The 13,986-nt window shown below is 46.5% G+C and overlaps 1 protein-coding gene across 4 annotated transcripts in view; it reads left to right on the top strand.

Moving 5' to 3' along the window:
- Positions 1–13,986, top strand: part of PKM (pyruvate kinase M1/2) — an 87,363-nt gene that overhangs the window by 68,115 nt on the left and 5,262 nt on the right. For all 4 annotated transcript variants that reach the window (XM_050796321.1, XM_050796322.1, XM_050796324.1 and 1 more), the window contains 6 exons: positions 193–284; positions 7,558–7,689; positions 8,183–8,369; positions 9,094–9,364; positions 10,694–10,844; positions 11,090–11,242. In XM_050796321.1, coding sequence (XP_050652278.1) covers positions 193–284; positions 7,558–7,689; positions 8,183–8,369; positions 9,094–9,364; positions 10,694–10,844; positions 11,090–11,242 — 986 coding nt within the window. The remainder of the gene's footprint in view (positions 1–192; positions 285–7,557; positions 7,690–8,182; positions 8,370–9,093; positions 9,365–10,693; positions 10,845–11,089; positions 11,243–13,986) is intronic.

Here is a 13,986-nt window from a genome sequence, read left to right as displayed (position 1 = left end):
GTCGAAGTGTCCCAGTAAATCAAAAAAGTAAGCTGGCACGGTGGTAGCCTTCCATACACTTTTTAAAGACTTTTGAGCTATTTGGGAGAGGAAAAGTTTTCAGGGAAAAAAATTCTTTAAACTTAAGCAAACTTAAATGTTTTTCCTTCTTTGAATAATTAATACTTGTGGCTTTAAAACTTTTCCTAATAGGCCCAGCTTCCCGATCAGTGGAGACGTTGAAGGAGATGATTAAGTCTGGAATGAATGTGGCTCGTCTGAACTTCTCTCATGGAACTCATGAGGTGAGCTGTAGCTGGACCCTGTGGCCATTGTGATGGCCTGTAGGAAACAGGGAGGGGGTGCAGTGTTCATTTAGCCACAACGGATTAGGCAGGGATGAGTCTGAGTTTCACAGCCAGTGTGAAGTTTGTCTTTACTAGCCCATCCCTACTCTCCTTCCCTCTTGTCCTGGCGAAGAAACTGGCTAAGTCTCTTTTAGCAAAGAAGACCCCTTTTGTCGCTGGCCATGTTTCTCTCACACACCTCTCCTACCGTTAGCTTTCACAAAGGAAGATATGGAAAGGTTCTCCTGGAAAACCCTCTAAGCCTTAGATGTCCTGGCCACAGCGCTTGACTCTCCTGTCCCCAGGTTTCTGCTACAGCCTGTATTGCCATGGTAAACCATCTAGCAGATGGATTCTGGCCTATCTTAGAACCAAAATAACTGGGCAGGTCCATGAGAAGAGTTTCCATTATTCTAAGTTTTGAATGACTGAGCCTAATGCACAAGCACTCGCTGGCGTATAATACCCCTCTTCCTCAGCACTATATTCCCAGCCTGTACCTTCCCGGGAGTTCTGTACATTAAAATAACACCAGTTAGCACTCTTCCTCAGGAGCCTAGTAGGACTGTATTTGTGATGGGCTCTTTATTACCTGGCTTTACCTATGGACAGAGGCCTTGCCCAGGAGCCAGGTAGCAGCTGTCAGGATGGCTCCATTCCTGCTTCTGTTGCCAGATTTGGAATAAACCCATTCTGAGGAGTTTGGGGTTCCCTGAGGTACCATGACTTATTTATTTTTTTATTTTATAAGACAAAATTTTGCTCTGTCATCCAGGCTGGACTACAGTGGTATGATCATGGCTCACTGGATCCTTGACCTCCCAGGTTCATGTGATCCTCTTGCCTCAGCCTCCCAAGTAACTGGTAATACAGGCATCCACCACCGTACCTGGCTAATTAAAAAAAAAATTTTTGTGTAAATGAGGTCTCACTATATTGCCTAGGCTGGTCTCAAAATCCTGGGCTCAAGTGATTCTCTCAAATGTTGGAATTAGAGGAATGAGCTACTACCCCCAGCCTGGGATTGTGCCTTTTTAAAACCTTCAGACTTAACCATAGATTTCCCATAGATCATGGAATTTCGTAATGGCATTGATAAGAGGAATCACAGAAGAGGCAGACTTTGTCCCTGTCTTGGCTTCTGTATTTCCTGTTGAGAGTAAAGAAAATGCTACCCTGTAAGGCCAAGTGCCTTATAGAGGTTGCCCTCTGGCATTTGGAAGTTGGTATTAAGTTTGGACTAAAAATAAAGCCTCAGGAAATGCAGTCCAAGAGTGAATTCCTCCTTTTGGGAAACTTGAGACTCTTCATCATAGATTCCCTAACCTGTGTTCATAAACAGCCTATGGCCTGGCTAGTGGCTGGCCCCTAAATGTCATGGGGACCTGACCAAGTCCAGCAGACATACCACGCAGGTTAAGACATGTCCCTGTACCTTTTGGAAAATTCTGTAGTTTTCCAAAAGCAAGGGGTCCTTAGCAGGAGTCACCAAGAATTACTACAAGTGTTAGCTTAGCTTAAAGAGAGAGAGCTGAAGACAATGGTGGAGGTCAGTTCACTGTTGATCCCTGCTGCTGTAGTCTGCCGTGGGCTCCTGCGTTCAGGGAAAGGAGCAGAAATAGATTTTTAAGAAGTTGACCTTTAAGTAGGCTTTGTGGTTCCTTCATCCAGTAAAATAACACCACATAGCTCTTACATGGCAAGGGGGAGTGATATCTGCTGCACCTGCTGGATGAGAGCTGGCTCCGATTTTGGTTTTTTAAACTTTAAGAGGCTTTTTGGAGATTATCTCTGCTTTCACTCCTATTCCTAGATTATAATTAAGATTTTTTTTTAATTTTTTAATTTATTTTTTAAAGATGTCCCTCTTGTGGGTTTATTTTGAAGTTTTAGACCAAGATGAGGTTGTCTCTGGGCTCAATTTGGAAACTGATTTGAAGTTATTCTAATTTGTATAATGTAACATAAACAGTTTCAACCTTACCGTTTGTCAGGGCTGTTGTTTCATATGCACCTTTGACTAGGGGCTGGGATGTACTTTTCTAGTTCCTGACTATTTTAAAGGCTCTTCTGAGCAGAACATTGAGATTACTGTCTTCCCTCTCACTCTGACAGAGGAACATCAAATGTCTGCATCTGATCTTTTAACAGCTTTCTTTTTTTGAGACAGAGTCTTGCTCTGTTGCCCAGGCTGGAGTGCACTGGCACGATCTCGGCTCACCACAACCTCTGCCTCCCAGGTTCAAGCAATTCTCATGCTTCAGCCTCCTGCATAGCTGGGATTACAGACCTGTGCCACCATGCCCAGCTAATTTTTAAATATTTTTAGTAGAGACAGGGTTTCGCCATGTTGGCCAGGCTGGTCTTGAACTCGTGACCTCGGGTGATCCAACTGCCTCAGCCTCCCGAAGTGTTGGGATTACAGGCGTGAGCCACACGCCCAGCTCTCTTTTGACAGCTTTGGCAACTAGTCTTCAGCCCTCACTTTTGGCAGTTCACATGGGCAAGGTGCATTCTTGCTGAACATGTGGTTCCATATGCCGTGTTTTCCAGATTTATTTATTTATTTAGAGAGAGAGTCTTGCTGTGTCACCCAGGCTGGAGTGCAATGGCACGATCTTGGCTCATCTTGGCTCACTGCAACCTCCACCTCCTGGGTTCAAGAGATTCTTCTGTCTCAGCCTCCTAAGTAGCTGAGATTACAGGCATCTGCTACCATGCCCGGCTAATTTTTGTATTTTAGTAGAGATGGGGTTTCACCTTGTTGGCCAGGCTGATCTCGAATTCCTGACCTCAAGTGATATGTCTGCCTTGGCCTTCCAAAGTGGTGGGATTACAGGTGTGAGCCACTGTGCCTGGCCTAGAAAAAATGACTTTCAAACAACCTAAATGTAGAGCCTTCCACAGGACAGCATTGATGGATGAAACTCTTTACCATGTAACATCCCAACAAAGCCACAGCTGTAGTAGAAGACTCAGTACACCTCCCAGAAATGCTCTAAGAGATTATAATATATAACATAGATTTGAATAATACACCTAATAATTGGTATGTTTATAATACATAGTTTTACATCCCCAAGACCAAAAATGCATGTTTGTGTGAAACACTCATGGTTACAAATATATATTAGGCCACCAAAAAAACCCCCAAGTTTCATAAAGTAGAAATTATACAGACACATTCTCTGCTAAAAATTTTTTAATGGAAATTAAGAACAAAGTCAAGAAAACTGAAGTGTGCTTACTTTAGAAAGCAAAGATCTCAAGGTAGATGGAATAAATATTTAACTCAGAACACTAGGGGAGGAAAACCCTAAAAAGGGTGAAGAAAAATAATTTTGTTTTTTTTTTTTTTGTTTGTTTGTTTTTTTTGAGGCGGAGTCTCGCTCTGTCGCCCAGGCTGGAGTGCAGTGGCGCGATCTCGGCTCACTGCAAGCTCCGCCTCCCGGGTTCCCGCCATTCTCCTGCCTCAGCCTCCCGAGTAGCTGGGACTACAGGCGCCGCCACCACGCCCGGCTAATTTTTTTGTATTTTTAGTGGAGACGGGGTTTCATTGTGTTAGCCAGGATGATCTCGATCTCCTGACCTCGTGATCCGCCCATCTCGGCCTCCCAAAGTGCTGGGATTACAGGCTTGAGCCACCGCGCCCGGCCTAGAAAAATAATTTTGTAAGATTATAGCTCAATGAAATGAAAATAAATTTGACAAATTAAGCTAAGAGCTGATTATTTGTGGGTAAAAAAATAGTAAAATAGAAAGTTCTGGGAAGCCAGGTGAAGAATGCAAGGATGTACAAATAAGAGTATGAATAGAAAAGGGAATATTTCCTACACATTGGAGATTTTAAAAGTCAAGAAAGACTTATAACTTAATTCCTATAGAGAGAGATGACACTGGCTATTTTCCAAGAAAAGATTAAATGCCAAAAAGATAGAAAATATGAATAGACCACTGGCCATAAGAAGTTGAAAAAGTGGGCTGGGCTCACACCTGCAATCCCAGCACTTTGGGAAGCCAAGGAAGAGGGATCACTTGAGGTCAGGAGTTCGAGACCAGCCTGGCCAACATGGTGAAACCCTGTCTCTACTAAAAATACAAAACTGGCGGGGCATGGTGGCACATGCCTGCAGTCCCAGCTACTCAGGAGCCTGAGGCAGGAGAATTGCTAGAACCTGGGGAGGTGGAGGCTGCAGTGAACTGAGATTGCACCACTGCACTCCAGCCAAAAAGTTGAAAAAGTGGCTAAGATCTGGTTCATCTCAGAACATTTAAGTCTAAACGATTTTAGTGGCTGAATTGTCTCCCCTTCAAAATTCAGTTACATTGTTAAACTGTTCCAGAGCCTAGAGAAATACAGAAATCTTCCCACTGTGTTCTTTGAAACCAACATACTCTGATACTGAGATCAGACAAGGACAGTACCAAAACCAGGCAGGTACTAACAGCGTGCTAGACCAGTCTCACTTAGATGCAGCAAACAAATAAAATTTAATAATCCAAATCCAGTAGTGATTGAAAGGAATGTCTTGATCCATGACCAAGTAGATTTTATTCTAGGAGCACAAAATTCTACATTAAGATTAAGTAGAGTTAAGGTTGACTTTTTTTTTTTTTTTTAAGACGGAGTCTCACTCTGTCAACCAGGCTGGAATGCAGTGGCACGATCTCGGCTCACTGCAAGCTGTGCCTCCCGGGTTCACACCATTCTCTGCCTCAGGCTCCCGAGTAGCTGGGACTACAGGCGCCTGCCACCAACGCCTAGCTAATTTTGTTTTTGTATTTTTAGTAGAGATTGGGTTTCACCGTGTTAGCCAGGATGGTCTCGATCTCCTGACCTTGTGATCCCCCCTACCTCGGCCTCCCAAAGTGCTGGGATTATAGGCGTGAGCCACTGCGCCCGGCCTGAGTTAAGGATGACTTTTAAACAACCTAAATGTAGCTAAATATAGAGCCTTCTGCAGGACAGCATTGATGGGTGGAACTCTTTACCACATGATAACATCCCAACAAAGCCACAGTTATGGTGGAACTCAGTCCACCTGAGTCTTACCATTATAAGATGATAATAATAGGTAACATTTGTTAAATAATTACCATGTACTTTGTCCTAATACTTAATGTATTCTTTTACTGCTCACATCAACTCTGAAGGAAAGGTACCACATCCCCTTAAAAGAAAACAACTATTTCTATTCTATTCTTTTATTTTTTTTAGAGACAGAATCTCACTCTGTTGCCCAGGCTGGAGTGCAGTGGCACGATCTCGGCTCACTGCAACTTCTGCCTCCTAGGTTCAAGTGGTTCTCTTGCCTCAGCCTCCCGAGTAGCTGGGTCTACAGGTGCGCGCCACCATTCCCAGCTAATTTTTGTATTTTAAGTCAAGATGGGGTTTCACCATATTGGCCTGGATGGTCTTGATCTCTTGATGTCATGATCCACCCGCCTCGGCCTCCTGAAGTGTTGGGATTACAGGCGTGAGCCACCGCACCCAGCCTCTATTCAATTCTATTTTGTTCTATTTCTATTACAAGCCAGTAAGCAAGAAAATATCATAATTTATAAGGAACCCTATAAAAAACAAACAAGCCAACGGTCCCTCATTAGGGAGTATGCCTGAATAAGAAGCTGAAGATTTTCAGATACAGGCTTCAGGCAACATTGTCTTTAGAGGCTAAGCTCTGGCTCCAGCTCCCTCCAGCATCCTGTGAATAACAGGCAGGCTTACTTGCAGGTGCCGCTTTCCTGGACAGTGGTGGTTAAAGGACAAGGCCCAGAAAGTGCTGAATTAGGTGCCCTTGTTATCAGCAATGTCATATTGATCACGCTGTCTTAGAGCTCTTTCGACATCTTGGCTCTGCATCTTTTTTTTTTTTTTTTTTTTTTAAATCTTTTTTCTTGAGATAGGGTGTTGCTTTGGATAGTAGGGTATCCAGGCCAGAGTGCAGTGGTATGATCATGGCTCACTGTAGCCTTGACCTCCTAGACATAAGTGATCCTCCCACCTCAGCCTCACAAGTAGCTGGGACCCCATGCACCCACCATCATGCACAGTTAATTTTTGTGTTTTTTGTAGAGATGGGGTTTCGCCATGTTGCCCAGGCTCATCTCAAACTCCTGGGCCCAAGCTGTCCTCCCACCTTAGCCTCCCAAAGTGTTTGGTTTACAGGCATGAGCCACTGTGCTTAGCCTGAGTCCCTCTTTTAAACAAACAAAATGGTAAATGGAAAGGAGGAAAGGCTTAAGAAAAAAGATTGAAGCACAGATTTGTTGCAAGCAAGGAATAATAAAGGGCAGTTCATTTAGAGAAAGGCATATGACCACCTTTCCCCGTCTCCAGTCAGAATCTAGAAAGTGATTGAGGCTGGGCGCAGTGGCTCACCCCTGTAATCCCAGCACTTTTGGGAGGCCAAGGTGGGCGGATCACGAGGTCAGGAGATCGAGACCATCCTGGATAACATGGTGAAACCCAGTCCCTACTAAAAATCCAAAAAATTAGCCAGGCCTGCTGGTGGGCACCTGCAGTCCCAGACTGAGGCAGGAGAATGGTGTGAACCTGGGAGGCGGAGCTTGCAGTGAGCTGAGATTGTGCCATTGCACTCCAGCCTGGGCGGCACAGTGAGACTGTATTCCCCCCAAAAAAAAGTGATTGAGAAAATCAGGTCTGTGTGACCTTAGCAATGAGTTGTTTAGCTTGGGCCACTGTTAGCTTAAGTCAATAACTTCAAGTTTGCGTTGTAGTTGGAATCAATAGAGGAAAAGCTCTCAGCATTACCACATATATCAGAATGTGACATTGATTGCCAGATCAGCCTTATCCAAACACAAGTTCTAGGCTTTTTGCCCTGTTTATCAGCTTTATTTGCTGAGGGTATTTGATGAGTCTTAGGGAAAAAAGAACAGCCCTGGGAACACAGCTGCTTTTATGATGAGACATGTTTGCACCCATACCTTAATGGGTTTTGGTGGCAATATTCTGAAATTTGCCACCAACGTTTCAAAGATTTGCCCTTAGGGTGAATTACTGCTGTAGTAGAAGTGGGTGGAGGCTGAGGAGATTGGATTAAGCAGGTAGAGGAGTTCTCAGTGCATGGATCGTTCTGAGGATGGAGATAGAGCCCTAAGACATCCACAGGCCTTTCCTGAGTGATCAGCTTTGGCTCCTGGGCAGGGAAATTGAGCTGGATCCTAGTGTGGGAGCACACTTGTCATCTTCCTTCTTTTTCCCCAGTACCACGCGGAGACCATCAAGAATGTGCGCACAGCCACGGAAAGCTTTGCTTCTGACCCCATCCTCTACCGGCCCGTTGCTGTGGCTCTGGACACTAAAGGACCTGAGATCCGAACTGGGCTCATCAAGGGCGTGAGTATTCTGTGGAGAGCGAGGGAAAGACTCAGTAGGCAATATGCCCCAGAGACATGTCCTCCAAAGCGTTGAGATGCCGTGTTTCATCCCAGCACTATGAAGGACTGCAGAGGAGTTGAGGTCTACAAATGAGGATTTATTCATCACTGTAAACAATGTTGATTTGATTTACTTTGCTAGGAAATGGTACCACAGAGGAACCCTTTTTTTACCCTAAAAACCTAAACTTTAGGCTTTCTAACTTGGAACCATCTCTTTGTATCTTTTTCCCCATCATTAAGTAGCATAACTGAAACATTATATTCTATTTTCTTAGATTATTTCTGTGAAGTGTACTGAGTTAGAGAATAAGAGCAAAAAACTGTATTATTTTTAGCGGTGACTTGAGCATTGTTCCCTGGAGGAAAGAGCTTTTCCATTGCTTCTGCGGTGATGCTGCTACTGGTGTCTCCAGTTTGGACTCTGGCTTACTCTCTTGCTTACTCCCTAGAGCGGCACTGCAGAGGTGGAGCTGAAGAAGGGAGCCACTCTCAAAATCACGCTGGATAACGCCTACATGGAAAAGTGTGACGAGAACATCCTATGGCTGGACTACAAGAACATCTGCAAGGTGGTGGAAGTGGGCAGCAAGATCTACGTGGATGATGGGCTTATTTCTCTCCAGGTGAAGCAGAAAGGTACGTATGGGAGCTGGAATCCAATTGTCTAAAACCCATCTTTTGTCTCTAAAGTTCCTTGACACAAGGAAGATGGGAAGGTTGGTTGCCTGGCAGTGAGATTGAGTCTGTGTGTTCTCAGGAATCCCTTTTATAACTCATTTATCCTCAAAGACAGGCTTTAATCCAGCATAGTTACATTCTTCTGGTTCCGGAGAACATAGGAACATATATATATACACACATATATTTCTTTTTTGAGACAGAGTCTCGCTCTGTTGCCCAGGCTGGAGTGCAGTGGCACGATCTTGGCTCACTGCAACCTCTGCCCCCAGGGTTCTAGCGATTCTCCTACCTCAGCCTCCCGAGTAGCTGGGTTTACAGGCACCCGCCACCATGCCTGGCTAGTTTTTTTGTATTTTTAGTAGAGACGGGGTTTCACCATGTTGGCCAGGCTGGTCTCAAACTCCTGACCTCAAGTGATCTGCCTGCCTTGGCCTCCCAAAGTCAAAACAATCTTAATTCTCCTTTTTTATGGGTGTGGAAAGTGAGGTACAGAGAGGTTAAATGGCTTGCCTAGGATTACACAGTTAGTTGTAGTAGGGTTTCAACTCTGGTAAAACAGCTCCAGCACCCATAATGCACCACTTCCCAGCTCACTGTGCTTGGGGGAAAGGTGCCTGCTTCCTGTTGAGCTGTGCCCTCGGTGCTCTGCCTCCTCTGCTTACCTCTTTTCAAAACACAGGTGCTGACTTCCTGGTGACGGAGGTGGAAAATGGTGGCTCCTTGGGCAGCAAGAAGGGTGTGAACCTTCCTGGGGCTGCTGTGGACTTGCCTGCTGTGTCGGAAAAGGACATCCAGGATCTGAAGTTTGGGGTCGAGCAGGATGTCGATATGGTGTTTGCGTCGTTCATCCGCAAGGCAGCTGATGTCCATGAAGTTAGGAAGGTCCTGGGAGAGAAGGGAAAGAACATCAAGATAATCAGCAAAATCGAGAATCATGAGGGGGTTCGGAGGCAAGTCCCCATTGTCCCTGCTCCAGTCCCAGCGCAGCTCTCTAAAGGGCATGGTGCCTCCTGTGAATATCTGATTCCCATCAGAATGTAGACTCCCAAACCTGTTCCAAACCTGCTGAATCACAATATCTTAGTAGAGTAGAAGGCATTGTGTGTGTGGGGGTTTTGTTTTTTTGTTTTGTTTTGTTTTGTTTTTAAAAAGCTTCCTAGGTAATTGAGATGCTGGCAGCTTGACATTGTTCCCTGGGCCTGGGGACCAACATTTGAGAGAACAGGGTCACTGCTCATAGTACCAGGGGCCATGATGCTCTGTTCCTGATCAGAAACACTACCAGTGTTTGCTGGAATGTGGGGACCAGGGGGAAAGATGACAGCAGACACTTAAGAAGGGGCTCGTTTTGGCCCTTCCTGGGGAGCCATGTGGAATTTCAGGGGCTGGTGTCCATGCTAAAACATATGGCCTCCTGGTCTTCACTTAGAACGCAGCTGGCTCAGTGATCATGCTAACTCTGGTATGGTCCATTCCACTCTCAGAGTAAGATGTGTGGTTCTTCTCCGGGGTCAGATTGCCTCAACTTAGCTTACCCCCTCCACAGTGCTCATGAGGTAGAGCCCAGTGGGCATGGCCACCATTTTTGGCATCCTGCTAGGAATACAACTTAGCACTACTAAGATGCTAGACCTACGCTTGTGGATTAGGAGTGTGTTTGGGGAGGGTGGGGGAACAACCCTCTGCACCCACTGTAGTGGCCTTACTGTCTTAGCTTTGTGTAGATATCCTCTGTACCAGGCAATTTGTGGCCCCCCCCTTTGCCATCCTGATAAGCTGAACTTGGCGCTAGGCCAGGCAAAGCCACATTCCCTCTTGCCTTCAGCAGGTTGGAGTGGGCCACCTCACAGGGCAGTCTTCAAGTGTCCTTGACTAGATAAGGCCATGGGTCTTTGTGGTGGAAGCAGTCAGCAGGCCTTGGGTTCCCTGTCTTGAAGTGCTGATTGGAGAATGGAGGCCCTAGAGAGACACCTAACATGCATGGGATTTGGAGAGGAGACCTTGGGAATGAGCCCATTTGGATTTGCCCTCTCCCCTTTCTTCTGTCAAGGAAGCATCCATATTGGTGTTGAAGCCCAGCAGGCAGAATTGTTGGCCCGCTCTGGGGGACTAAGGTAGCTGGACTGCCTTGCCATCTGTGTGCATCTATGATGATGTCATGGATGTCTGTCCTGGTATGAGGACATCTAAGTTAGGGAATCCCAGGGAAACTTCTTGTCTACCGGCATACTTGTGGCCCCTGTCTGTATAACCTCTCTCCCCCCAACTTTGTCCATCAGGTTTGATGAAATCCTGGAGGCCAGTGATGGGATCATGGTGGCTCGTGGTGATCTAGGCATTGAGATTCCTGCGGAGAAGGTCTTCCTTGCTCAGAAGATGATGATTGGGCGATGCAACCGAGCTGGGAAGCCTGTCATCTGTGCTACTCAGGCATGTGACCACCCCTCCCCACATTCTCCTGGGCACACTCACATGTGTGTATGGGAAAGCTCTGGAGGCTGTCTGATCTTTTCCCATGGAATTGTCCCATGTAACACACAGATAATCCCCTTCCCCCATGCACCTACACAAAGCCATGCTCTGTGCACCTACTCACTATCCAGAGGATCAGCGTGCTGTCATTTGTCTCTGAAAACAGCCCAAGCCACATCTCACTAATGCTCTGTTCCTCCCAGATGCTGGAGAGCATGATCAAGAAGCCCCGCCCCACCCGGGCTGAAGGCAGTGATGTGGCCAATGCAGTTCTGGATGGAGCCGACTGCATCATGCTGTCTGGAGAAACAGCCAAAGGGGACTATCCTCTGGAGGCTGTGCGCATGCAGCACCTGGTGAGTTCTGGGGCCTGCCCTATCCCCTGGGCTGTGGACTGGGCCTGGGTTGGATGCAAGCTGTGGTGCAGAGCTTTTTAGGTTTCCATATCCTCTTAGGCACAGCCGTTCATTATCCTCCAAGTTACAGCAGCAAGAGGGTGGGGGTGGAGGTGGAGGTGGCTTTTTTTTTTTTTTTTTAATTCTGTTTTTCATTCCTGCCGACACCCCCACCCCTCCATTTCCTTCTGCTCTGGAGGCATCCTCCTTCACTGGACACCATACAGTTCATTTCACTTCTGACTTCAAGGTGGTGAATCCTTCCCATCGCTTAAGTCCTGGGATACTTCCGCAGTGAAGGGAGGTCTTGTACGTCTTCCTCAGAGTCAGAAGTTTTGAGTACCTTTGCCCTATTCTGAAAAGGGCTCGGGGCTCCTGCTCCCAACTGCCCTCTTCCTTTGGCTTCCAATTCAGTCCCCCGACCCCCACATCCCGCAGACAGGCACTCCCCCAGGGAGCCCCTGTGGACCTGCACTGGAGTCTGTTGCCTGCACTGAGCTGCCTGTGCTGGCCTTGCATGGTGCCTATAGGAGGATTTGCTTTGCTGTGCCATTGGGGTACAGCTGCTGCTCTTACAACAGACCAAAAAGTCAGGTTGAGTGACTGGTGGCAGGGCCACAGATAGAGACAGCAGGGAGGGGGGCTGACCCTGGTGGCCCTGGACTGAGCGTCTGGAGGAGTCGTGGAGGCTCTTTCCCTTCTTTCTCCTCTGAGAGCTCATTCTTCAGGCTCTTCCAGCTTGTCATGTTGAGTGCCTGGCCACTGCTCAGGGTTGGAGACTCAGTCCCTTTGCCCTGTCTGTTCCAGCTCTGGAGCTAACTTGGGGATCCCTGATCAGGGTTACATAGGTTTGGTAAAATGAGTGCTGGAAATTAACTTTCTCCCAGTAGTCTTAGGTCAGGCTCAGTGAACTTCAACTTTATCCAGATATGGTTTTTCTTCAGCCATTCTATTCCCTTTCTAGCCAGTGAAAGACCCGCTGCCCTTTGACCTCAGCCCCTCCAAGCCCCCAAGTTTAAAACGCCACCCCCCGCCACCAAAAAAAAAAAAACAACTAAAACACCCACCTCGTCTGGGCATCTTCCTTTCCTTTTTCACTATGTGTCCTGTTACTGGGCTTAAACAGCTTTCAGAGAAGAGATGTCATTTCTATTAAATGCTCTTTCAGTAGCGAACTGAGTTCAGACTTGACTAAGGATATTTTCTGGGCTGTCATCAGCATCCTTAGTGGGTTTCCCCATATTGGAATTGGTAGAGGCCGGGGACGGTGGCTCACACCTGTAATCTCAGTACTTTGGGAGGCCAAGGTAGGCGGATCGCTTGAGCTCAGAAGACCAGCCTAGGCAACATGGCGAAACCCTATCTCTACTAAAAATTCAAAAGTTAGCTAGCTGGGCGTGGTGATACACTTCTGTAGGCCCAGCTACTTGGAGAGGGGGTGGTGCTGGGGCAGCAGGATCACTGAACCCAGGAGGTTGAGGTTGCAGTGAGCCAAGATGGTACCAGCCTAGGTGACAAAGTGACACCCTCTCTCAAAAAAGAAACCAAACGATCATAAAAAAAGGAAACACAAAAAAATCAGTAGAGAGTGATTTCTCTCCCAGGCCCACTTAACGTAGCCTGGGCCTGGCTGACACCTCACCGTTTGTGCGATGTGATTGCTGTTCTGATGCTGAGATCCTCTTGGCGCAGTCTCACAATTGCCCCATGGTAGGAAGGTGTCCCAGAGACAGTGCACCTTCAACCAGTCACCACTAAAGTGACTGCCTTTCTGGGTCTCTCCACACGTCCCCTCTCTCTAATTCCCTTACTTAATTGTGTAACTTCATGGCCTCAAAGGTGGGACAGAGGCTGATCTTGACTTAGATTTACTGAACCATGAAATCACTGCATAGAATGTGGAGACTTGAATGTGTCTTTTGGCAAGTCATTTAACTTCTCAAGACCTTATCTGTAAAATGGATTAGATATGTTTAATTATAGCCTTAGCATTAAATATTCATTGCTCTTATTATTAAGTGTCTGATAAGTTTCTGTGTATATGGATGTAATCTTCCTAACTCCCATTACCTCCATTTATAGCCGAGGGTTATATGGCCAATAAAGCCTGGGTTTGAATCTAGGTCTGCTGACTCCAAAGCCAGTCTTCTCTCCTGCAACATCATGCTCTTAGGTCTAGCAGGAGATGAGAACAGGTCTCCATTTGGAGCCTGTCAGTGGGGTCAGAGACTAAGAATCAGGCTCAGCTTCTAAATTTCATGTCCTTTCCTCCATACCCTAGTGTTTCCTATGAACAGACAGATACCTTAGAGCTGCAAGGCTTGGATTGCATGGCAGTGCTCAGAAGATAAGTTACAGGTCTGGGCCAGGCTGTAGCTGCCCCTCCAGGTGGCTAGACCTTTCCTTTCTGTGTCACCAGTTAACACTGGCCAACAGTTCCTTCCCTTCACTGTTGATTGCTTTCTCTGTGTCTAACTGATGCAGTTAATGACGTATAACTAAGAGCAGTAGCAGGTATGGCTCTGTTTCGTGTTCCTGTTCCCTGTCCTCTGGGTTGCATGCATTCCATTCTGATAAAAAGAATACCTTTAACCTAGTACATCCTGCCACACATCTGCTTCTACTGTGAAATTCATGAGGGGCTATTACCGATTCCTCCCTCACCCATCATTTACTTAGATGCTGGTGATTGCATTATAATCCTC

The sequence above is a fragment of the Macaca thibetana genome, chromosome 7 (genome assembly GCF_024542745.1).
Source record: "Macaca thibetana thibetana isolate TM-01 chromosome 7, ASM2454274v1, whole genome shotgun sequence".
NCBI classification, from domain to species: domain Eukaryota; kingdom Metazoa; phylum Chordata; class Mammalia; order Primates; family Cercopithecidae; genus Macaca; species Macaca thibetana.
This window is presented reverse-complemented; position numbering and strand designations above follow the sequence as displayed.